This window comes from Pleurodeles waltl, chromosome 2_1, assembly GCF_031143425.1.
Source record: "Pleurodeles waltl isolate 20211129_DDA chromosome 2_1, aPleWal1.hap1.20221129, whole genome shotgun sequence".
In the NCBI taxonomy this organism is placed as follows: domain Eukaryota; kingdom Metazoa; phylum Chordata; class Amphibia; order Caudata; family Salamandridae; genus Pleurodeles; species Pleurodeles waltl.
In genome coordinates, this window is record NC_090438.1 from 749,307,382 (window position 1) to 749,333,211 (window position 25,830).

A 25,830-nucleotide genomic window follows, 5' to 3' on the forward strand; every position below is an offset into this window, starting at 1 on the left:
ACTATGTTATATGTGTTTGTCCAGTGTTGCCTGAGCCTAGAACAATATTATTATGGCAGCGTTAGACCGGTCAGTCTATTAAGTGTGGTATTGTCACATCCTTGCCAGGTTAGTATGAACCCTGCCTGGTCAGGGTCAATCAGGCCAGGTATTAGGGGATTGAGGCGAGCGGCTAGGACACTATAAAGAGGTTTACGTCCATATTCAATAATGAAATCGACCGATATGAACCACATACAAAGTAATCTTTGCCCAGCTTCGGCATTACAGGAATAGTGGACTCCTACATAGTGTCGGTGATTGCACTTTTTTTCAGAGAAGGAGCTGAATAGCCAATTCAAGAATGGCACTAGCTTGTGGCAGAGGGTTTTGTAAAACTAGGAAGTAAAGCTGTCTGACCAGGGGCTTTCATGGCTTTCAGGCAGGTATTCCTGAGATGACTTCCTCAATGCAAATGGGGTCATCGAGGGCCGCAGCCTTCGCCTCCGGCAGTGGTGTGAGAGCACTGGTGTCAAGATACACTAATGGGTCGGCACCTGGAGAGTCCGAGGACGAGTAGAGAGTACTATAGAAGACTCAAAACGCATTTGCTGCTTCTGATGCCGTCTGTCATAGAAGTGGGCCCAATACGGATCACTGTTACTGCCCCAGCATGCATTTTGATATGCAAGCGACGAACCAGCATTTGACTGCTGCGGTTATTGCTCAAGTAGAATTTATGTTTTGGGTGCGGTATGGCATATTCACCCTGGTCCAGAGCAAGGCGTTTGAAGTCGAGTTGAGCTTTTTCCAAGTTCCTCCACACTTTCTGCTCGCCATTGCGCTTATGAGTAGCCTCCAAAGACAGCATCTCAGTTTCCAGGGCTGTTCATTTCTCCTGTCTGCGTTGGTTGTCCGCTGTCGCCATCGCAGTCAGCTCCCCCCGATTACTAATTGCAGGGTTTCCCAAACTGACGCTAAGGACATGCCATTTGTATCATTAATTTGTAAATACAATGTTATCAACTGTCTAAGAGCGGTGACATTAGCCCGGAAGTGTAGTAGGTTATATCTTAGTAACCAGGGCAGGCCTTGTCATCCGAGCAGAGGGAAGTTAAAGCAACAGGTGTATCGGTGCATGGTCTGACAAGGACCTTGGTCTTATAGCAGCGTCAGTAATCAAGCTCATTAGGGGGGGTGGGAGAGGCTAGAAAATAGTTGATTAGCGCACATGTTTTGTGCGCTGCAGAGTATAAAGTATAATCTCTGGCTGTGGGATGAAGACCCCGCCAGACATCCAGCAGGTCACAGTCAGCAAGCCACTGGTGACCTATAGCATCTGGCTGAACCCTTGCCCAGACCTATCTAGGGTCAAGTCCATAACCAGGTTGAATAGCCTCGTCTGGTGTCTGCAGGATTGGCGTGAGTGAGGAAGTCAGAAAGGTCTCCTGTAGCTCATTTGGGGCATAAACATTCACGTTGTCAGCATAAATGTGTGGAGTTTAATGCAAATTGCAAGTACATGGCCTTTGATCTCCCTAGAAGTTGACTGGACCGCACCCCGGAATCCCCAGGAAAAGAGTATAGCCATCCCACCTTTTTTGGATGTGCCACAGGACCAAAGGTGCTTGGGGAACCATTGTTAGCGCATTCTGTGCCCGTCTTTCAAGAGCAAGTGTGTTTCTTGTAGGAGGCACACATTGGCCACAGTTTACTTCAGGAGGGAAAGGGTAGCTAGGCGCTTGGTTGGGCAACTTTAGATCCATTGTGAAGAGCGAGGCAGGCCCTGTTCGCCAGTGTAGAATTCCACTAAGGCCCCTGCTATCCCTATAGGACCCTCTTGTCATTGGGTGGAAAGTGTGGTTGAAGCACAGGGATAGGTAATCAACTAATACATCAGACCCACTTAACCAATATAACTCTGGGAACTGTGTAAATAAGCCAAAAACAGCTGGTTAAAAAAAAATGGAATAGGCCCCATTGGGCTGGGAAGGCCAACTTCATTAGTTTGAGGCAGACACAACGCCATCCTTCCAAAGAGGGAGTCTAGCACTTTTCACAACAGTTCACTCTCCATCCCCACCAATGTCCATTGTGCCTGCTCGTAAAAACAATCCATATGGGGGCCCCCATTCATGACACAGCTGCTTGGCCTGAGTCGCCAGTCAAGGTTTCCAAAAGTGCCTCTCTTTCAAGTGCCATAGTAGCCTTGGTTTTTACTTCCGGCAGCGTTTTGGTTGGCCCTGCAGCTGAGACCTTGTTGAGACTACCCCTGTCTCAGGTGACTCCATGCCCAGCACTGTGCAGGCTTGCGCAGGGATTGCAATTGGTGCAGTATGCCATTATAGCGGAAGATGATCCTGAAAGGATGCTCCTACGAGTAGGAGACCCCAGTGTTCCGCAAGTGAGCTGTTACCAGTGCCTGATGCAGCAGCCCCACTCAGTGGCATTGGCCAAGCTTCATAGCTGAAGGCGATGTGTACCCCAAAATGGAGTCAAATAGGGCTGTCACATAAGCTTCAAGGTCAGCTCCCTCCATCGCGGTAGGGACCCCCATATGCAAATGTTATTCCACCTAGAGCGGTTTACAAAATCTTCAGCATGAGCCTGGAGCTTGATTTGTTGCTCTTGAAGGCAAAGGATATCGTGCTGCATCGTCTCAAGCTCTTCATGTCGATCATCATCTTTACTTTCTAGCGAAGCGACCCTCTCTTCAACCTCATCCAGGTCCTGCTGCACCTCTTGTAGATCCCAGGAGAGGTCCCTCTTAATCTCCTGCAGGTCCTCTCGCAACAAAGAGAACAAGGCCTCCAAGAAAGTGCGTGTTATCAGACCTTCAGTTTCCTCCATGTCCAGCGAGCGAGCATCCTCCCCTCTCTAGGGGGTCCCAGCTGTCTTTGCCAGCATATTCCGCAGGGATCAGTCCCTTTTGGTCTTAGATGCCATGTCTTCCGGTGACTTTCTTGGTCCCGGTCCACGCCCTGAAGGTTCCCAAGGCGGAAGAAGAAAGAAGGATCAGATCTGTTGCTTGGCTACTGGACACACTGCCATTCAATGCACCACACAGTTCTTTATCCAATTTCGTCTCTGCTACCACAGATCTCAAGGAGCTGCAAGGGTCACACCAATGTCTCAGGTAGCCGGGAGGAGTCTGTGTTTTGCCAGCACAAATCACCGCAGTTGAGAGGCCCCCCGTCACATCCAGGTTTCAAGGGAATAAAGGAACAGCATTAGGTCAGCGCGATTTCCCCCCCCCCCCCCCCTTCCACCATGCCTCTGGACCCCAGCAATGCATTTGCTTGAGTAAGGGGTCATCACCGTGCCAAGTCACAAAAAGTTGGGAGGGCCCCTGCAGGTAGGCAGCAATGTCAATTGTGGGAAAGGCCAGGTCGGGGCCAGATCACAGCTATGTCACACCGTTTGGGTGCCTCAAGCTGGGTCACTGGGGGTTCTGAGAATCAGCACTGTTGGTGATGGGTTCAGATCAGGTGCAATATGGGTCCGGGAAGGGGGTGCCTCCTACCTTTTAGGTCTGCTGATCCTCCGGGAGCAATGCCTGCTCCACCTGGGCACCAGGACAGTCAGGGCTTGCGTTGGCGATCACACTCGGGGTCGGAGAGGGCTGTCACGAAATCTCCTGGCAACCAGCCCATGATGGAGATACCAGGTCTGGGTGCCACTGCCTTTTGCCACTCCCGCACAGAGCCACGGGGATGCCCAAGCCGCAGAGGGCACTCGCAAAGACCCACCACGCAGTCCATGCCCAGAAGCAGGCGGCTGGAGCCTCGTTCGCCCATCGAGCTCCCCTCTGGGTGGCTCCGGCGACCTCAGCAAACACCAGCTGTTCCTTTCTCAGCCCCGGAGTAATTCAGCCCCAGCCCCGGGCGGGACAGAGCCGTGGGCACATCCCAGCCACAGTGGGCGGCCAACTAGGCCTGCCACGCAGCCCAGGCCCAGAGACAGGCCATCAATCCTAGTGGTGCTTTTTGACCCCCGCGTCCTCCCCGAGCCGCTCCGTCAACCCTCTGGCAATCTCCAGCCACTCGCCCCACAGCTCAGAAACAATCAGTGTGGGCACGCATTGCCTTGTGCATGGCTATAGTTTGGCGGGGACAGAGAGACTATGGCCCTCATTATGAACTTGGCGGTTCTGACCGCCATGGTGGCAGAAAAGACCACCTCTGGCATGGCGGCCTGAACCGCCATATTATTAACACAGGGAGGGACGCCTGTGGCGACCCTCTGCCAGCGCCAGGCTACCACCGACAGGCAGCCTGACAATGGCAGATTACATTATCTGACAGGGCAGCGCTGCATGGGCAGTGATCTGTGCGACGGGTGCTGCTGCAGCCGCCGCACAGTGGCATTGACGGCAGCTCCATGTGGAGCCGTCAGCAATGTCCCGGCCCTGCATTATGCTGGGCCGGCGGGCGGAAACAGTGGGCCGGCCCAGCCGAATGTTCTTTGTGCAGCCGGCAGGGTATCAGGGGGGCTGGAGGTCTATGAAAAGACCGCCAGCATGAACACGGCAGTGTTTACCGCCGTGTTCATAATGACCCCCTGTATCCCATGTCTCATCTGTCTGCCATCTTGACCACCCAAACGTACATTTTAAACCAAAGACAATCCTATTTATGTAACTGCACCAAACTTTTTTATGCATTATTTACAACTAAAATTGTCCTAGTTTTTAAAAAGCTGTGTTGAAGTTGGTGGGCAGCCTTCATCATTGTTTTATTCATGTTAGGCCCTTAGCTTACAGCAACAGCAGATAGGTCCTTTTTAGACCTTCATTCTTCCTCCAACTGCAGTCCAGACACCAGCTCAGAATCAAAGGGACGAAGGGCACTACAATATGTTTTTGTGTAAGAACGTTTTATTGGAGTTTTCGGTCTTTCAAGATATGTCTGAAAGGCATAATTTGCCATCATGCTGTATCAAGTTTTCACATATTCCTCAGTATATTTATTTCACAATTTTCCTGAGCAGATTTATTTGAATCATGGGAATTCCATTTGAAGCAATTCATGCGATCGAGAGCAGTACAAACTTTTTTACAGCTCCTGGCATCCTCCCTTAACTTTCACCTTTCCGAGTTAGGCACCAAAGGTCACCTTGCACTGACCAAGTGTGACAACCACTTAGACTTCTGGGTAGGAGCACGTGATTACTATGATGTGAATCTGGTTATTAATGAACATGTGCGGGAAATTTGAGTTTTGAGTATAGTTGATATAAAGCGGTAGAAATATAACTTGTGTGTCAACTTCTGCAAGTGTGTACTTCTGAGTTAAGCGGGCAGAAGCTCAGTTCAATGCAGCATTTACAATCCACCCCTTCGTGGTATTTCAAACAGCTGTACATTAATGTATATGTAAACGGCCTGTTACATAACACTTCTTTTTATTTATGTAGGGCTAGTGATTATTTTTGTTACTTGACCCAGTAGTATTATTGTACGACTCTCTCGGCTGTTAAGTACAAACATACAAAGCGTGTGGTAGCCACAACAAGTTCTGTTCAATTACGGAAGACCACATTTTGTGTTGACTCCGTGGCTTCTAGGGAATTCTTCTGACACGCATGCCATACCTATATACAGAACACTGGCCTCCACATATTAAAGGTTTGTATATTACTGATCTCCAGTCCTCGGAACCATTTAAATGAATTGTGGTCCCTCCGTAGCTTTTGTTGGGCGCAGACCTTTGTTTCATTTTGTCACTCACATGTTTTGCTCCTTTATTTTAAGCTTACTGAACGTGAGCTGATGTAATTGGAGAGGATTGTAATTATTTATTTATTTTATTTTTTTACAACAGGACAGTGCTGAGGAAACCTATGTCAACCTTGTTTCCAGTTTGGTGCCTCCGGAATCCTCGAGGCAGATAGAAACATCCTCTACGGGCAGTCAACATAAATATGAGACACTGCTGGTGAACACTGGAAATAATATTACCAAGATAATATTAAACCGGCCAGAGAAGAAAAATGCAATCACTACGAAGGTAAAAAAAAATCTACGATGGCATTTCGGTGGGACGCACATTTTATTGACGGTTTAATTAGTAGACATTTCAAATAACCCAATCCAGTTGTGGAGAATTAAGAAACAGATCACTGACCACGTGGAACAATATCTGTTCTCTGTTGAAAATTGGCAAGCGTTTAACATTTGTGGATATTAAATGTCAAACATCTACACTTAGTAAAACATATTTTTATTTGGTTTCTTATCAGTGAAGCGTGTGGTTTGACCACATCATGTATTTGCAGTTACTTGTTGGCCTTCCACTAACAGCTATTGTAGGTGAAATACATACAGACAAAATAGATATACAGACTATTTTGTTATTTTCAGCTTAGTTTGGGCGTGTCTCAAATATTTTAAATGTGCAAAGGCCAGGGGTTATACTTTTTGCTGTTGCCCTTCTGCTCGTGACTCATTACCAGTGCAACCTGTTAATCTCACAGAGAAAAGAGCTGAATACTTGTGGGTCCGGAAGGAATGAGCTCTATTTCTACAGCCTATTGTGTGCGGAGAAGATCAGTCAGAATGCTGGCCTCCTAACGTGTCCGACCACCACAAGATAAGAAGTCAGTGAAATACTAAACGCTGTGAGCTGCAAACCGACTCGAAATCGGCTACTTGTAAAGAGAATTAATGCTTTCTTGTTCTTATCCTTGCATCTTATCTGGCACCATAGTGGTCTTTCCAATTTGGCGGATACCTGCTGTTCAACTTTTGCGTTAACATTCTGTCCCATCATCAATGGCGATTATTCCTCTGACATTGAGGGAGTCCCCTTCTGTTTGGGGTCTCCACTTGTTACCAAGGACTTCAACATAGACTCAGTCTTTGAGTGCAGTCCATGACTCAACTTCAGAGAGGCATCCCGTGTCCACAATGCCAGTCTGCAGCCAGTATCTCCTGTGCAACCTCCTGAACATTCTTGCGACTTCTACAGAACATTTATGGGAGGTTTCTGGGAGGTTTAGGTTTCCTGGAAATATCCAAGGTTCCCATTCTTGAAAGGAAAGGCTGCATGCTTTTAAAGAAATCCATGAAAGGAGTCTGTTTCTCATGAGTAAAAATAAGGCTCTTGCTGGGAAAACTACACTCTAGCTCTACCTTTTATAGTGATGGTATTGATCATGGGATTAATGTCCTCGGGACTTGATGCATCCTCAGACTTTGAAATGATTTTACCACTGGCATTGGTATAGCTACTTACATGTAGAACGCCTATTTTAGACTGTATTGTACAGATGAGAAAACATATGTAAAGCAGGTGCAGTCTTGGTGTTGGATATCGCCAAAACATTTGATGCAGAGCTTTGAAATTATTTCTCTGTATTGAAGAGAGTTCAGATTTGGGGAGGGACTAAGAATTGGCTAAGGTTTCCTACCAAATCTCAAATTGACAAACAGAAGCAAAGTTTAGGCAACCAGCACTGGGTGAATGAGAAACCTACATGCCCCACAGCAGAATTGTTTTCTATGGGAATACGATGGATTTTGTTTAGTTGCATGGACGCTTTTATGAAAAATAGCATGGTCACTTTAGATTTCAGCAAAGCGGTTGAGGGAGTCTGGTGGGAATATTTGGTGAATGCGTGTTAAACAAACACTTTTTCGCAATTTGGTGAAGCCTTTTTATACCTACCATTTATTTTGAATTTATTCTAATGAATGCACTTAGGAATGGATTCCACCGTATTTCCTAAAAATAACGCTTCTTAATTATTAGATCTAAAAATAAATACTTAAAAAAAAAAACTCTTTCCAAAGTGTTTGCTTCCAAAATATCATGACAAAGTGCAAAACAACAAATACCCTTTCAACGATGATTTACAATTGGCTCCAGATAACTTTTAGTATCCTGAATTTGCAAATTCCAAATAAATTTTAAATTTAAGCACTGTTAGGCAATATACAATTTAAAAAATTTCCTCTTGGTTATTCAATTAGTGCAGACTTCAAAGTCGAGAAAAATTAGTACAAGGATCCACACCAATGTGTGTTTTGTACTTTGGTGGACTTTATAAAGACTGGGTACAGTAGTAAAAGTATATAGATCCACAGGAGAAAACGATCCCAATTTAGGTTGTCCTGTCAATGCACTTCAGCAATAATTCTACATCATTATATGAGTGTCACCATCCAGACACTCAACTAGATGCCTTTCTGTTGCTTCTTGGCCCAGAACCATATCTGGCAAAACGTTGTACTTCTCCAGAATTATTTGAACACAATGTACTAGTAACATCATTAGAGTAGGTGAGTTATATGCCACAAAAAGTCTGATTTACCTTCTGAAAATGCCAAAACATGTTCCAAAGTTGCCCACAGTGGCTGGGCTGCTACACTGTCTGTGAAAATGTTCTTTCCAGGGACTGCAACAGTGATTGCAATGGCTCAGAAACTAAGGGTAGCATTAAGAAATGGCCTGGCTGGTTGAGTGACCCCCCCCCAACCATACCTCCCACTGAGAGACAGAGGGAGAGAAAAAAAAACTGAGGGCATAGGCCTTCCGTTGATTCAGGCCCAGTGAAAGGACTTGGTGATGGGTCAGTCCTTCATGTTGCATTCTCAAGTGGCTTACTAAAGAATGTCCCTTGTCGTCATGGATGTTGTGAGCTAGGCATGGCCTTGTTAGATTCATGTCACCTCATCCGTGTTCCTCATCCATCAAAGCATGTTGGTGATTTTGTGGATGACATAGCCAGCTCCCATCCTTGTGCTTTTTGGTAGGGAAGATACCCGTGACACTGGAGGTCCAAAGAGCTCTTTACAGCCGCTAACCTGTGATACTGCACTGAAGCCTGTAGCGGTCCCTTCATACAGAGAAAGATTTATGTCAGTATATCCTATATTCAGTTCTTTTTTTTTCTTGGTTTTGTCTTGGAACTCTCATGGCTTTTTAAACATTTGAAGAGTTATCCTTCTACAAGTATGGTTGAAATGGGCTTTGAGCTCAAATGCCCAACCTCTGTTGGAGCAGGCAAAAAGGACAATTGTGACTGGGATTAATTTGAGTTTATTGAAGCAAACAATGTGGAAGCTGAATGATGGCTAAATGCAAAAGGAGAACTGCACCTTCCAGTATTTGCAAGAGCATCATGGCAGTTGAAGTGAAGTTAGGGAATTTAGTGCCCTCTAGGACAGACAGGCATAGTTGTTGATGCAGAGACCAGACCAATCTAAAACTGTCTTCATTTAAAAAAAAATATATATTTTATTACTTTTATAAAGGTGATAACATGAATCAAAACACTGTGTGAAAGTCCCCGGTAACTTGAACCCTCCCGCCCTCCATCGTGCACTGAGTCCTTCAATATATTTCTTATGATGAAAAGTCTCAAAAGTCTCGAGGTAGGTAAACGCTCCGGCGTTGTTATTAAGTAGTTGTAGTGTCGTGTTCGGAGTCTGAATTCGATAAAGAGCTGTCTTCATCCGAGGAGGTGGCATCGGTTAGTTTTAGGTTTTCAAGCAGTAAGTCCCATTGCGTAACACTCTCTCTGGGTCTTTGGCCTCGGGATGCTTCTCTCATTAATACTGTGCTCTCTATTTCAGCCCATTTTACCAGTGCACCTAGCCATCTAATTATTAGTGGGCCACCTGGGTCCTTCCAATGTAATGTTATTTCTCTCCTCGCTAACATCAAAGCTAGGTCTATGAATTTGTTTGACATCTTATGTGTCGATGGGCGTGGGAAGTCCCCCAGGATTGCTGCCATCGGGGTAGGTGATAGCGTTCTATCAGTGCAGTTAGCTAGCTTCTCGAATACTTCCGACCAGTATGCGCTAATGAGGGGGCATTTCCAAAACATATGTATTATGTCTGCTGCTGGATCTGAGCAACGTGGGCAATCAGATTTATTTGTATTATATATTTTGGCTATCCTTTTAGGAGTTAGGTAAGCTCTGTGGAAAATGTACAAGTTTATCAATTTAAATCTTACATTTCTAGAGATAGTGTAGATGTGGGATGTAATTCTGTCCCATTGACTGTCTTCTAATATCATGTCAAGGTCATTTTGCCATTTTATCTTGAGTTTATTTAGCGGAGTGCAGGTGTCACCTTGCAAGAGTTTGTATATACCAGAGATTAACCTCCTCTGCTCGCCCATTGAGCATAGGAGTTCGCATCCCTTATGTGCTGGGGGTTTACAGGTTCCCTTGCCCCATATTTTTTGAATGCTTCTTACAATGGCAGTGTGTGTGAGAAACAATCCAGGAGGGAGATCAAATTGTTCCTGTAGCTCCACGTAGGGACGAAGTTTCCCATCACCATACAGCTCACCTATTTTCGTGATGTTGAACGGGGTCAATTTGTTAATGTGTTTAAAGATTTGTTTATTTGGGGAACAATTCAGAGCCTCCAAAGGGATTTCAGGAGCATAAGGTGTTTTTAAACAGGAGCGTTTGAGGTACTGTTCCCAGCAGTGTCTGATGGATTCCCATTCTATAGGAAGCGGTTCTTTCTGTTTTCTGGAGATCAGTATTATTTGCAGGATTTTGCTTAATGGGCATGTTAATGGTATTTGTAAGTCAGCAGCGATTTGTGGTTTATTAATCAGTCTTGCTAACCATTGCAATTGTCCCGCCCAATAATAGATTTCTAAGTTAGGTACAGGTGTAGCTAGTCCCCCTTCCGAGGTAGGTCTTTGGAGGGTCCGAAGTGCTATTCTGTGTCTACTGGGACCCCAAATGAAGCTTGCAATTAATGATTCAGCACTTTTAAATATCGAGTTGGGAATTATTAGGGGTAGCGTTGAGAAGTAGTATAGAAGCCTGGGCAGTACTATCATTTTGATCAGTGCAATTCTTCCAGCGACTGTAAGGGGTAAGGTGCTCCAGAATTGCATGCTAGCTTTAATTCCCCTGATTGCGCTTTGTATGTTCCCTTCTAGTAAATCTTCTACTGAATGATCGATATTGACTCCAAGATATTTGAAGGTGGATGAGGCCCAGGGTAAGCCCTTAGTGTCAGGGGGTTTTGGGGTGTCTTTGGAGGTTGGGAAAATAGAGGATTTTCTCCAATTAATCCTAAATCCCGAGACCGAGCCGAAATTGTCTAGCATTTCTATCACCCCAGGGAGATCCGCCACCAAGTTTTTAAGAAATAGTAGCATGTCATCAGCATATAGCACGATGTGGTGTGTCCAATTGTTAATTGAGATGCCTTCAAAGTGACCTTTGGATCTTGCAGTTTGTGCCAGGGGCTCCACTGCGATTGCGAATAAGAGGGGAGAGTGGGCAGCCTTGTCTAGTCCCTCTTCCCACCATGAATGGCTCAGAGAAGGTATTGCCCGTACATACTCTTGCTGTGGGGTTTGTGTATAGCAATTTTGTCCAGTGGATGAAGCCCTCTCCCAGTCCAAGTTTTAGATGACTTGCTCTTGATAATCCCATCTCAGGCTGTCGAAGGCTTTTTCGATGTCTATCGAGATTATAGCAGCTTGTGGTAAGGTGTCAGGTAGGGAATGAAGAAGTGATATTAATCGCCTGATGTTTAGTGCTGTGCTGCGCAGTGGAATAAATCCCGATTGATCCTGGTGAATCAAAGAGGTCATGTGTAGTAGAAGTCTGTTAGCTAGTACTCTACTTAATATTTTATAGTCTAAATTCAGCATTGAGAGCGGGCGGTATGAGCGGACATCGGTAGCAGGTTTGTCTGGTTTTAATAAGGGAATCATTATGGCCTCATTAGTGGATTGCGGTAATTTGTTATTTTGCCAGGCTTCTGTATATAGTGTGCAAAGTCTGGGTGCTAATGTGTCCGGATATAGCTGATAGAACTCTGTTGGGAGGCCGTCTGCTCCTGGTATTTTACCCTTTACCATGATTTGTATTGCAGTTTTGATTTCTATAATCGATATAGAGGCTGCTAGGGTTGTACTTTCTGTAGCTTCCAATTTAGGGAGTCTCAGTGACTCCAGTTCCGCGATTTGGGTACCTTTAATTGTTTCGGAAGGTGGGGGCGTATAGAGAGGAGTAGTATTCAAAAAAGCAATTATTAATTTATTTTTGGCTAAGTGCTCTAATCCCTGGATCTGTCTCTATTTCAAGTATAATAGTTTGGTGTTTGGGGGGTTTAGCTAGCCAAGCCAGAAGAGCGCTTGCTTTATCTCCTTCCGTATGCTGTCTAATTAAGTATTGTTTATAGTTGAAGCGAGAAAGTCTAATATTCTCCTCTATTATTTTCGTTTTAGTTTCCCTCAAAAGAGAGGACAGTTCAGGGTCAGAGGGGAGCTTGCACTCGATATCTCTTAGGGAGTCTTCTAATTTATTAAGCTCTGTTTCGATAGAGCTGCACACTCCAATACTTTCCCCAATACAATTACCCCTAGTTACTATTTTAAAGGTTTCCCATTCTATTGCTCTAGAGCAGAGGTCTTCAATCTGGGGGTCGGGACCCCCAGGGGGGCCGTGGAGACCTGGAAAGGGGGTCGCACATTCCCCCAGCTGATCCTTACAGGGGTGTGGAATTTATTAAAATATCTACTTGTCCAGGGGACAGGTTGCTTCTCAAATCTACTTGTCCTGTAAAAAGATCTACTTGTCCCTTTGGTGCCATGTAGTGTGGCGACAAATTATGGCAGCAATTAATAGCCTCTCTGATTATGCCAGGGCTACTACCATAGTAGGGCTTGAATACTTGGAGTTTCAATCCCTACTGTAGCAATTTCCTTATTTTGCCACCTTTCTGCAGATCTGCATACTGGGGCTGGAGGAAGCAGTAAGCAATAGTTCCAGGGCTGGAATGCCTTTGAGTCTGCAAACCTACTAACCTGCATGTTTTAAAGATTTTTACCAGCTTCTCTCTAATATTTTCCCATAATAAGAAAGGTTGGACATTTACTCCTGACAATGGCAGAATTAGAACTTCCAGGGTTGGGAAGAAACTGGCTGGAGGGAAAATGAACTTGCAAATGCTCAATAGATTTTCACATGAGCAAATCTACACATCGTATTTACCCACGCTAAAATACAGTTCACAAATATTTTATAGGGGTACGACATACACCATGGGTGCACTTTTGTGACTTTCTTTAAGAATTTGGGGCCACAAGTAGGTAGGTTCAGATTTGTGACCTGCAAATTGCGAGTCGCAAATCCGAATGTAGGATGGTGTCATTGACACCATCTGTGATTCGCAAGGGCTTCGCAAATGCCCACATCATGAATAATCATGAGGTGGGTCGCAATTTGCGACCCCCTCACGAATGGTGGCCTGCTGGAGACAGCAGACCACCATGTCTGTGACTGCTTTATTTTTTTGTAATGCAGCCAGTTTTCCTTAAAGGAAAACGAGATGCATAACAAAAACGAAAAATGAAACGTTTTCGTTTCATTTTTTCAGAGCAGGCAGTGGTCCACAGGACCACTGCTTGCTCTGAAAAAATGTTTACAGTGACATTCACAATGGGAAAGGGGTCCCATGGGGATCCCTTCCCTTTTGCGAAAGTGTTAGCACCTATTTGAAATGGGTGCAAACTGCGATTGGTTTGCGCCCGCGTTCGCGGTCACAAAACAATCCTACATTGCACTGCGAGTTGCAATTAGGAAGGGAACACCCCTTACTAATTGCGAGTCGCAAACCCGTTTTGTGATTCGGTAACCAGGTTACTGAATCGCAAAACTGGGTTTGTGCATCGCAATGTGCTTTTTGCACGTCGCAAACAATGAAAGTCGCTATTTGCGACATGCAAAAAGCTACCTACATGTGGGTCTTGGTCCCTAATTAGGTCTGGTGTTAACAAAGACATTTTGTTTTTATTAAACTTCTATTTCTCTCTCTTTCGGCTGGCTTTACTGTGAGTGATCGCATTCTGCTCTTCCACAAGGAGCATATTGCCACACAAAGTAGTTTTGTTCAGTGTCAGGAACTACAGTGGCAATCAGTGACGTAACGAAACTGGAGGGTGCCCCTTTGAAAAGAACATGGAGGAGCCCCCTCTCCAGACTCACTCAGGGCAGGTGCTGTGCTGACGGGGCCCCCTGGAGGGCGGCTGCGGGGCCTTTGTTATGCCGCTGGTGGCAACGTGTGCTTTAAGAGTTCAAAAACTTTTTGGGGGGGTTTTGCCAATGTTTGTTACAATGTTGAGGGCCTGGTAGCTCCCACAACAATAAAGTGTTACAAAAGCCATGTCAAAACAAGACACGCATTGATGAAACTAAAAGACTTATAAAAATATGTCAGATCAGTTGGCTTTGTCAGTGTTTGTTTATTTTCATGCTTCCCATAATCGTGTTGAAAATGGTTACACTGATTTTCCATTAGAAATATTTTGGGGAAATACTAGCATGCATCAACACATTTTACTAAATGACACTTCATTTGCATATAATCAGAGAGCATTCTGGGAGCATTATACTTAGCCTCTTAGCCTAAACTTTTCAAACATGTGTGTACACGTTTTTTTTTTTGTACTGGAACCAACGTCAGTAGTGAAGTGTGACCTTAAAACATTTATTTACAGCACGCACCCTAATAATGAAGGCTTTCAAATAATGAACCATAAATACAAGTTCAAACAGCATTATCTTTAGGAAACACATTACCTCAACTGCAGAGAGTTCAACTCTCTGTAAACAGGCAGCCAAAGGGTTTGTGCTGCAGGGGGTTGGGCCTACTTGACCCAAGGACAAAGTAAACATAAAAACTTGTTGCCCTTGACCCCAAACAAGATGTCCCGGGCGTCCGGCTCAGCCGCACAGACAGCTAAGGAGACTTTCAGCCCAGGGCTTCTGCTTCCTGAATGAAAAGCAAATGTGCTCTACGAGCTGATCTGCAAATGTAAAGGGTGCTTGGGAGCAGCTTTAAATAAATGATCAAAGCTTTGTGAGGACAAACATTTATTTCTTTTGATGGGTAGTGCGAAGAGTTAACAACTGAGCTGTGAAGTGCATGCTTTTAATTGTAATTATATTTACACAGCGCTCACTTCACCTGGAGGTGTTGAAGGGACAGCTATTAAAAAAAAAAAAAAAAGGTATTGTATATGCTCTGATATTACTTAAATCCACATTTTGGAAGCACAGTTTTATAATAATCCTTTTTGTAGTGGCCTATATTATACTGTGTGCAATGCAAGTATAAAATAATGCCTTTTTATATATTCACAGTGCTTTCTGTCACAGGCTGTGACCTCATGGCACAAAAAATACACAAGTCACTATTCTCAACTATACTAACAGAGATTTAGCTCTCCGGTTAAACACAGACCTCTGCAGTGTATTAACTAATAGAGGTTTCATAATACACTACAGTGCATTTCCCAATGAGTAACAACTTTTTTTTTTTTTTCATTTCAGCTGGCTATTATTTTATATGTAGCTACCTGGCGGTGAAAGACTTAAAAAAGTTTAGAGAATATTTTGGGTTTATTTATGAGAGGCTTGCGGTGCTGGAGCATCACTTTTTTTGATGCTCCAGCATCACAAGCCTCTCAATCGTACCTGTGAGCTGACTCAAAGCCACCCTGAGTGGATTGAATGGCCTTGTAGATATGGAGTAAGGCAAGGCAGTGCAAGCTGCTGCATTGCCTTACTTTGCGTCAAGGAGGCGTTCCACGGGCGTAGTGGTGGGTGTTCCTATGCAACACAGATGGATTTTGACACTGCCCCAGATTTACAATATCACGTAAACTGGAGCAGTACCAAAACCTTACGTCTCCCCAAAGCAGGCATAATGAGGAGAAATGTTTTAATTTCTCCTTGTTTTTTTCTCTTTCCATGTGTGCTGCTATCTGCCGCACATGTAGAAAGAGGTACAATGCCTTTCTGGATTTTTTTTTTGTGCAGGAAGGTGCCCCTTCCTGCACAAATACAATCCTGCCTATGTTGGCACTAGGCAGCAATTGTGCGCCAGCACAGGGGGAAAGGACAGAAATGTACTGTATTTCATAAAGACCGTCCATTCCTGCCCTTTTGTATTGGAGTGTGTCAGTGTAGCAAGAAGACTTGCAGCTCTGCCCCATGTCAATTCCTAATAAATGAGGACCTTTGTTTTTAGCCACACCCTTGACCACTCCCCCACACTCACTGATCTATGTTTTGCTAAACACTGTTTAATATTATTTCCTCACAGTAAAAATGATTTGCTGTGCGAAATGGGGATGTTTATTATTGTTGATGATGAGGAGTACCAGCTTCTACACATTTTTATCAGGAGGGGGTCCTTACACCTAAATTTGTTTAAGAGGGGGTCCCGGCATCAAAAAGTTTGAAGACCTCTGCTCTAGAGGATGCAGTTTCTGCATTTAGTTTAAAATAATCGTTGATGCTATTGAGGAGGTGATGTTTAAAGGCCTCGTCCTCTAATATTTCAGTACTGAGTCTCCAAGAGGGTATTACTGGTTTTTCTTTATGCCAATTAATTGATATTAATAGGGGGTTGTGGTCTGATATGGTACGGCTTAGAGATTCAGCTGAAGTTACAACGGGTTGCAGCTCCAGTAAGACTAGTATTGCGTCTAATCTTACGTGTAGATCATGAACCGCAGAATAAAAGGAATATTCTCTATTATGTGGGTAGAGGTGTCTCCAGCAGTCTCTAATTTGCCAGCCTTGTTGCCATTCTGAAAGGGCCTTGGCTGCTTTTATCGATTGAGTCTGTGAGGGGGGGGGGGTGTGATCTGTCCATCGTAATATCAGAAATGCAGTTAAAGTCACCTCCTATAATTTTCGGATTCGCCAGAATTGGACTTAGTTCCCCAGACATTTTGTCAAAGAATTTCTTCTGGTCTTGGTTCGGGGCATAGAGGCCTCCAATGGTTATTTCTTTCCCATCTAGCCTGCCCGAAATGACTACATATCTGCCTTCTTTATCTATGTATGTATGTAATGCTTGAAAAGGGATACCCGGGCGTATCCAAACTAGTACTCCTCTCGCAAATGCTGAGTAGTTAGTGGCAAATATTTGGCCTCTCCACCTTTTCCGTAGCGCTACCACTTCCTGCTCTATCAAATGGGTTTCCTGTAAAATAGCAATATGTGCCCCTCTGCGTTTGATGAAGTTGTGTACCTTATATCGCTTAGCTATATTATTTAACCCCCTAACATTCCAGGTTATTAGCTTGTAATTTGAAGTCATGGATTTGGTTCATTAGTTGTTGGTGAATAATGTAGGTGTGTTTTAGGGGTGTTTTTTCGCTACAACTTTCTAGTAAAAGTTTGGGACTAGATATGTCTTTCATTTTAGGTCTCAGTGCACGAAGTACCCTTATAACTAATTGAAAAAACAGAAATCCCAACTCCCACTCCCCAGGACCTGTTACAGAAACTTTTCCCGTGCAAACTGATAGCATTCAGTTCTATAATCCTATAGGAGGGTGGCGTGGAAGGGACCGAGAGTGCGCGCCCCGAGCCCTCCGGGGCCCGGCCTCAGAATGTCAGGATCAGAGTAGTGTGCTCTTTTATCCCAAGAATCAACAATTATTGTCCCGGACCGACTGCTGGGCAAGGATCCCAACCAGGTTTATAAGTTTTTCTCTTAAGTACTCACGGATCCGAGAACCCACTCTAGTTGGCGTCAGATGATTTCTTCAGATGTTCCTTGAGTTATTCTAGGTAGGCTTGTGGTCGTGTCCCGAGAGGATACGGAGGTACCCCCTTCGCTGGAGTCAGGATCTGACAAGTTGCTCGATGTTCGGTGTCTAGGATTAGGTCCCTTGCTGAGGGCCGCTGCCGCTTCTACTGCATCTCACATTTCCCATAAGGATTGGTGCTTAGGGGGAGCCGCCACCGTTAACCGTTTAGATGATCTACTGCGCTTCTTCATCGGGTTATTGAGTGGGCCGGAGGGCATCGTCGATTGGGTCAGGTTCATTGACTCTAGCCATTCCTCCACCAGCTGCGGTGATGAGAAAAAACGTGTCTTCCCTTCATGTTCTATTCTGAGCTTGGTAGGGAAGAGCATTGCATATTTAATCCCATTGTCTCTTAGAGTGCGTTTATGTCAGTTGAAGGAAGCCCTCTGCATCTGTGTCTCTCTCGTGAAATCCGGGAAGATCATGACCCGTTGGTTGTTGCATAGTATTTCGCCTAGTTGTCTTGACTGGGCGAGGATGTGGTCTTGGTCTTTGTAGTGCAACAGTTTAGCTATGATTGTGCTCTTTCTAGCTCCTGGGGGCGGTGCTTTGTTGGGGATCCTATGAGCTCTTTCTATTGCGAAGTATTTCGTCAGGCCCTCTGGTGCCATACTAGTTCTAATCCACTCCTCCAGAAAGGCCTCAATGCTGGTTGCTGAGGATTCCATGCCTTCCGGTATTCCACTAAGTCTAAGGTTATTCCTACGTGCACGGTTTTCGGCATCCTCTGCTCTGGTTTCCAATGTCTTAATTCGGGAAGTCAAATGTGCCATTTCTTTAGATGCAGTTTGTTGCTTGAGGTCGATATTAGTTAACGATTTTTCACTTGCGTCCACTTTTTCTTTCAATTTGCGGTGATCGTCTGAGTAGTGAGAGTTCAGATGAGAGGTGGTCGATTTTCCCCTCGAGTGCTTCCTGGTATTCATCGATAGCCAGGAGTATCGTGTCCAACGTTGCTTCCTGAGTGGCAGGGTCGTGTGAGGAGTTCTGGCTGGTGGACTGGGTGGATTGATGTACATTTGTACATTCCGTTTGGGCCTGGTCGTCTCTCTTCTTGGGTTTCCCCATGGTTGGAATTGTGCAATAAAGTGGGCGAGTTGTGCAAATTCTTCAGTGCATGGGTTTGACTTAGCGGTTTCAGCTCTGGTTGCCTGTCTTTTTCCCCATCCAATCACTACTGATCGCAAGTTTCTATCATCGATAGGAGGAGTGTTCGGGTCTTCTCCGCTTTTTACTCTGCGACCCCCTGCGCGATCTGTTTGGGATGTTCGTACGGGGTCTGATTTCGTTGGGGTGTATCGGGCGTTTTATAGCTGTTTACTATTGGGATCTTTCAATGTAGCCCCTTTGCTGTTAATGATTACTCCCTTTGCATTGACTCGTCGGTTATCTAGTGTGCCTCCGGGGGGTCGGCTCCAATTTTCAGGGAAGGATCTGAGGGCCGCGTCTGGGATACGCTGCTGTGCCTCGCCTCGTGTTTATGTGTTTGTTTCTCGGCGAAGCTAGTGCGAGGTTCTGAATCAGAGCAGTGAGTCAGGTGAGAGGACCCACGAGTCATGGGTTCGCCCTGGTGTGTAGAGTCTTAGGTTCTTTATCGCTCAGGTTCCGAAGCGGAGGTATTTTATTCCAGCTCCTCTGAACCTTCTTTTTCTACTGAGTCATGCAGGAGTAGTGGTTCGTGGGTCCTATTCTTGGAATGGGGGGGGTCTCTGCTTTGCTTGTGGTTGTTAGTGGACCTTCGATGGGATAGTTCAGGTTTTTCCCCCGCCTCTACTAGCCAGGGATGGGTGATCTCCGCTCAGTTCAGATTGGAAATGTGGCGGTGGTTCGTCGGGTCTTCCCCTGTGTCAGACCGGTCTCGGGGATCATCTATTTCTTTTCTTTTCCATACCCCCATTCCGACTGGGGCCCTCCGCGCTCTCCCCATTCCCCGGCGGCGCTGCACTGCTCTCTTTTGCACACGCCCTTCTCCACTCACCGGGTTCTCTGTTGCACTTTTTTGGACCCGGCTTCAGGTTCCGGTTGCTGCGTTTGCTCAGGGGTTTCCTCTCGTTCTCTGGCCTTCCATAGGTGCCGCGTAGGACGCAGTCGCCATTTTGTTTTCACGCAACTTTCTCCGGCCGACCGAGAGTTTCACAAAACTCTCCTCTAATAGGGTGCAATACTCAAGAAAAAATAGCACATCTAGGATCAGCCGAGCTCTGGAAGGGCCCACAGTGGTCTGCTGTTAAATTGTTGGATTCAGTGCGGTAGATATGCCGGCCGGGCCCCGGTTCAGCCCCGGAGCTCTGCACTAAGCTTGCAGCCTCATCGGCTGCCGGCCACGCCCCCCCTCTAAAACTGTCTTCATAGCCTGAAATATAAAGTAAAGTAGAGAATAAATTTGGAAGAAAATGTCCAAGCCTTCTCAAAGTTTTCTTCACATTTTTGACAACTTGAACATCGTTCTTGAAAGAGCCTGCCTTTTCTCACCATACCAAAAAAGACAGGGCAAATACTTGATACTCTAGTTGGGGTCTACTTGTTCAACAACAGAAGGTGAAATCATAGGAGAGAATGTTTTGTGATCTAGTTCAGGCAGCCCAAGCAGAAAGGCTTCTGGTGTAGGAGGTAACAGTGTATTTAAAAACAAGAAAAATCTGCAAAGGTTTGGGAGCTTTCCTTTTAAGTTGTCCCACGGATTTAAAAACTCCCCAGTCTTGGGGACCTCAAGAGAAACAGCAATATGGTTATTAGATTCGTGTGGGGACAAGAAACATAGATTCCACTAGAGATTTCACTATTTAAGAAAAAACACATTGTTGAAGCCCAAAGGGTGTAAAGGAAACCATTTGGACTACATGATAGGATGGATTTAATCAACATATTGATGACATCTGGGTGGAGTTATAAATTCAAGCTTTGCCCTACAATTGATTGAATTACACTTTTAAAGGGGGGCGATTGTTATTACATTGTTTAAAAGAGAGTGGGTAGCTTGCAATCTCACGGATTGTTCGATATTTGATATAAACAGGAGCACGTTCAGACCCTGGTATTATTATTAGAAATATGCATGATCAGAGCCTTGCTAGAATCAAACCCTGACCTAACATGAGGTCTGGGATACTCAGGCTATTATCATAGCTCTGACATAGTACACTCTGCAAATGTGCATATCATAACTATCACCCTGGAGGGTATCCCTTGCACTGTGCAGGTGTGAGTTTAGACACACATAGGGCCTAGTGGACCTACTAAAAAAACAAAAGGTGGTTCTTGTGGAATTCAAGAGGTGAATAGGCAAGTGTTTTTGGTGTTGCTCACACCCTTTGACAAACCCTTGAGGCTGAAGACCTAGAATTAGATAATCATTGTTAGACCTTTAGAATAATTTTGCATATTGGTCTGCCAACAGTTATATTCGTAATCTTAGCACTGTATGGCTGATGGTTGCCAGCTTATGCGCAGTTCAGTAGGCTTGAGCAACTTATGGTGAGAAGCCAGTGATGAAGGCTGAAGGTGTGATTGGTTCATTGGGAAATGTTATGTCAGAATCCACAGGTTTGCTCTGTTTAGTATTTAAAGTTATGACAAAGGCAGTAGGCCTAAGTTATCTGCTGTAAAAACCATTTGATACAACCAATAGGTCTTTAAGGGTAGATGTGTTTTACAGTCTTAAAGGTAGTACAAGTATTTTCTTACATGAAAGATCACTGATCATTTGTACTAGTCAACTATGCTGATGTTGGTTAACCCCTTTGTCAAACCCTGGAAGTAGAACATTTGTATTCTTAGAATCCATGTTAGGTCCCAGTAATACATGTTGTAGATTGTATTGTTAACTGCAATTTGTACATTTTTTAAATTTTATGACTGTATTTCTAATGGTTGCCCTGAGGAAAGCTTACGCTCAATGCAGGAAGCTGAAATTGTGTTGGATAATAAGCAAACTGTAATGGACACAGACCCGATTGGTTCATTGGCTAAAGTTAATTAAAAATGTCACTGTTCTGATCTGTTTATTATGAAAAGCTATGGCAAAGGCAGTAGAATTAACTTATTTATTATGAAAAACATTTTTTGGGGCCAATAGCCCATAATGGCTGATTGTTATTACACCCTGATAAAGCCTGTAGTCCATTTTTTTAATGTGGATTTTCTGTTAGTAGCCCAAGTAGTTAGTGTCAGTTATCCCCTTTGACCAAGCCCAGTGGTAGAAAATCTGCATTGTCACATGCACACACACGTATTATGGTACTATAATGTCATCCAGGGGTTCGGGTGACAAGATAAATCATGAGGCCGAAGACCATCTTATACAGCTACTCTTGTATGTTTTAGTCATTATGTATGTTTTATACATCTTGCAAGGGACCATTTAATGCTTTACAGGAGCTCCAGCCAATAACCAATGGAAGATATAACAGTAGAAAATATAAAAATGCTATGAGCAGACACAAAATCTGAACACACGTTTTGGGCGCACCCAAACAAGTCAGTGGCTGAAGGGGTGCTCCAAAGCTCCCTCTGTATGCTATTATTGTGTGTTGTATTGACATGATATCTGGTGAGTACTTAAAGCTGCCTTTAGCCAGATCTAGGAACTAGGTCTGTTTAGGAAGCCTTCCCACTCTTGACTCTTTTTTTTTTTTTTTGCAGGTACATTTTTTTTTGTGCGTAAATGAGCTTTAAAACCAATGGAAATAGTTGTGAGAACTTGAACTCACAGCCACTTCCAGTCTTTCTCATGGGAAGGCCCAAGTACCCACTCCTAACCCTAAACTCAGCATTGGGTTAATGTCTGCACTTCTTAAATCGGTATATCAGAATCTATGGAATTCACCTAAAGATCTTTTTTGAGTACCCTTGTTTATTTTAGTTGGGCAAAACATGTTACAAATTGGGTTCAAATGTTTTACACACATCTTTGTCTGTTTCACTACAGGTTTAAGTGATCTGAGGTGTTAGATGCAAGATTTTTCTCAAAGCTACACTCAATATCATAGTACTGCAAAAGGTGTTTTGGTGTGTTGAATTTTATAAACTATCTACATGTCCAGGGGACTATATGGTTCACAGATCTACTTGTCCTGTAAAAAGTTCACCTGCCCTATCTGGTGCCATGCAGTGAGGTGGCAAATTATGGCAACATTCGAATGAGGAGGCGGCACTTAAATGCCTCTTCCTCACTCATTGAATTCCACATATCAAATCTCAAATGGTCTGTGAGATTACATGTAGAAAAATATTTACCCACTCTCTTTTAAACAGTCGAAGTATTTGTTTAATGTATGCTTTTCACAGTATATAGGCCTAGCCTGTTGACTTTATTGTAATATTTCGTGATAAACAGATCAGACATGTGGGATCTAGCATAACATTTCCCAGTCAACAAATGCGGATCTGTAGCCTTTATCAATAGCTATTGAGCCATAACCAGCTCAGGCCTATTGCATTGAGCATAATCTTTTCCACAAGGCAACCATCAGGCATACACTTATAAATCACAAATATATAAAATGCTGTAACTAAACAAAATATATTTCATAGTCCGAGTGGTAACTGGGATTATCACTGTTAAAATCCTCTACGTCCAAACCTTTCCAGTGAGAGTTGGTACCACAAAATCAGTGACATTCTGTGTAACTAAACACTTGTCTACAGCTTTTAACACAGTGGTAATACCCATCACTGATAAAAAACCTGTTGGCATGAATAAAAGCTTTTCAGAATAGAAATAAATAGGCAAGCCCTACAGTCTCAGTCATAACTTTGATAATAAACCTCTGGCATCAAACATAACTTTTTTGAGTGAACTAATGAGGCATGTAGCCTTTATCAGTGGCTTGTCGCGATTACCAACTTGGGCCTTCTGTATTGAGCTTTCCCTCAGGGTAAACATCAGATATAATGTCAGAAAACCACATTTATATACACGTTTAGAGAAGGCAGAACCTTCCTTAGGGGGATGGTCAAAGCACAAATCAACCGCCCCCCCAGGATATGTCAGAGTGGATAAACAACACTAAAAACATTTGCTTTTTATAGTAATCTGAGGAATTCTATGAAAGCAATTTTACTTTGCATGTTTTAACTCAGTTTACTGACAAGCCACTCTTAAAGTCCTATCGTCTTTATCAAATGCTTTTCACAAACCATAAGTCTGGGAAAAGCCTCATAATAAAAAGATCCGACTAATGGCACAGAACATTATTTTTCCCAGTGAACAAATGAGGTCTGTGATCCTTTTCATTGGTTGTTCACTGTAAGGAAGTAAATGAGTTGGGTGGACAGTCACTCCCCATAAGTAATAATGTTGCAGTCCTGCTAGGTCCAGTAGAGGTTTCAGTAATTTAAACCTGAGCTTACCCCTCGTAGCTATTGTACAGAGAAAACAGGCCTTACCTAAGAAAATGTGTAAAGCATTTAGAAGTACCGAAACAGTTAAAATTAAAAACACAACACAGTAAAAATGTAACTTCAATTTTATCAAAATAAAGAATATAATTTCAATTAACAAAATTACACCAAAGCAACAAATAAGGTGAACCAGAAATAAGCATGTCTAAAGTTTGAATGAAATTTTAGCACCAAAAAGTGCAAAGTGACAACCATGGGCACATTGGTTGCATGAGACAGGTACAAAGCAAAGGCTCAACCCCTTAGCTGCCTCTACCACCACCACACCCGTGCTGAGCCCTTTTTTGGCTATTTGCAGTACTTTGCGCTTAGGCCCCCATAACCTTTTGTCCACATAACCTTTCAAAGCCAAATTAGCATCCTTTTTTCCCAACATCGAGGGGATTCTAAAGGTACCCAGAGTTTGTGGGTTCCCCTGGAGAAGAACAAGAAATTAGCCTAAATACAGCTTAAATGTGTGTTTTTTGGGAAACAAAGTGCTGCAGAAGAAAACATCTTTTTTTCCCTGCAACTGGGATCAACAAAGGGTTTGCAGTGCTAAAATCACCATCTTCACAGCGTTCAGGAACAGGTGGACTTGAATCAGAAAACCACACTTTTCAACAAAGTTTTGGCATTTTACTGGGACATACCCCGTTTTTTTACTATTTTTGTGCTTTCAGCCTCCTTTCAGTTAGTGACAGAAATAGGTGTGAAACCAATGGTGGATTCTGGACAGCTAAACATTTCTGAAAAGTAGAAACATTTCTAAATTCAGCAAGAGGGCATTTATGTAGATCCTTCAAGGTTTCTGTATAGAAAGTAACAGTTGAAATAAAAAAATATTTATGTTGAGTTGAAAAAACAGCTATTGTAAATTTTTCCTGCTATGGCAGATTTTTTTCAAGCAATATACTGTTATGTCTGGTGGACCTTTCTGGTTGCGGGGATAAATAGGTCTTGTTGGGTTCATCAAGCATTCAAGTTACCCAGAACCATTAAATGAGCTGCATATTGCAATAGGTTTTCATTGTATTCCAGGTACACAGCAATTCATTTGGTAAAATATAGAGAGTGAAAAATAGGTATCAAGGAAACCTGTGTACTTCCAAAATGGGCACCAGATAAGGAGCTTAGAAGCAGTGGTTATATGCACATATCTGAATTCAGGGATCTCCATACTCGCATGTGAATTACATGTCATTTCTCAAAATGACGTCTTTCTTACTCACTGTCTTACATTTGGAAGGCAAGCATGTAGAGAAAGACAATTGGCAATGACACTTATTCTTCTATTCTGTGTTTCCTAAGTCTTCTGATAAAAATGGTACCTCACTTGTGTGAGTAGGCCTAGTGCCCGCACCAGAAAACACCCCAAAATCACAACAAGAACGCATCAACTTTTTCCGTTGAAAACTGACAAGATTTTTTGCAACGTGTCTAGCAGTGGATTTTAGCATCTAGCTCAGCCGCCACAGAGAGAAACCTAGCAAACCTATATATTTTTTAAAACCTAGACATCAAGGGGAATTCAGAAGAGGGTGACTTGTGGGGCTCTCACCAGGTTCTGTCACCCAAAATAATTTGCACACTTCAACATTTGTCTAAAATCACATTTTCCTCACATTTCAGCAATGCAAAGTTCTGGACTCTGAGGGGAGCCACAAACGTCCTTCTACCCAGCATTCCCCCAAGTCCCCTGATAAAAATGGTACCTCACTTGTGTGGGAAAGCCTAGTGCCAGGGACAGGGAACGCCCAAAACACTATGTGGACACATCATTTTTCCAATGAAAACAGATGTGTTTTTTGCAAAGTGCCTAGCTGTGGATTTTGAGCTCTAGCTTAGCCGGCACGTCAGGAAACCTAGC

General features: G+C 43.8%; 1 protein-coding gene across 3 annotated transcripts in view; it reads left to right on the forward strand.

Annotated features, from left to right (window-relative positions):
* The window catches only part of LOC138268128 (enoyl-CoA delta isomerase 2-like), a 231,173-nt gene that overhangs the window by 65,189 nt on the left and 140,154 nt on the right, over nucleotides 1-25,830 (forward strand). For all 3 annotated transcript variants that reach the window (XM_069217539.1, XM_069217548.1, XM_069217556.1), the window contains one exon: nucleotides 5,802-5,987. In XM_069217539.1, coding sequence (XP_069073640.1) covers nucleotides 5,802-5,987 — 186 coding nt within the window. The remainder of the gene's footprint in view (nucleotides 1-5,801; nucleotides 5,988-25,830) is intronic.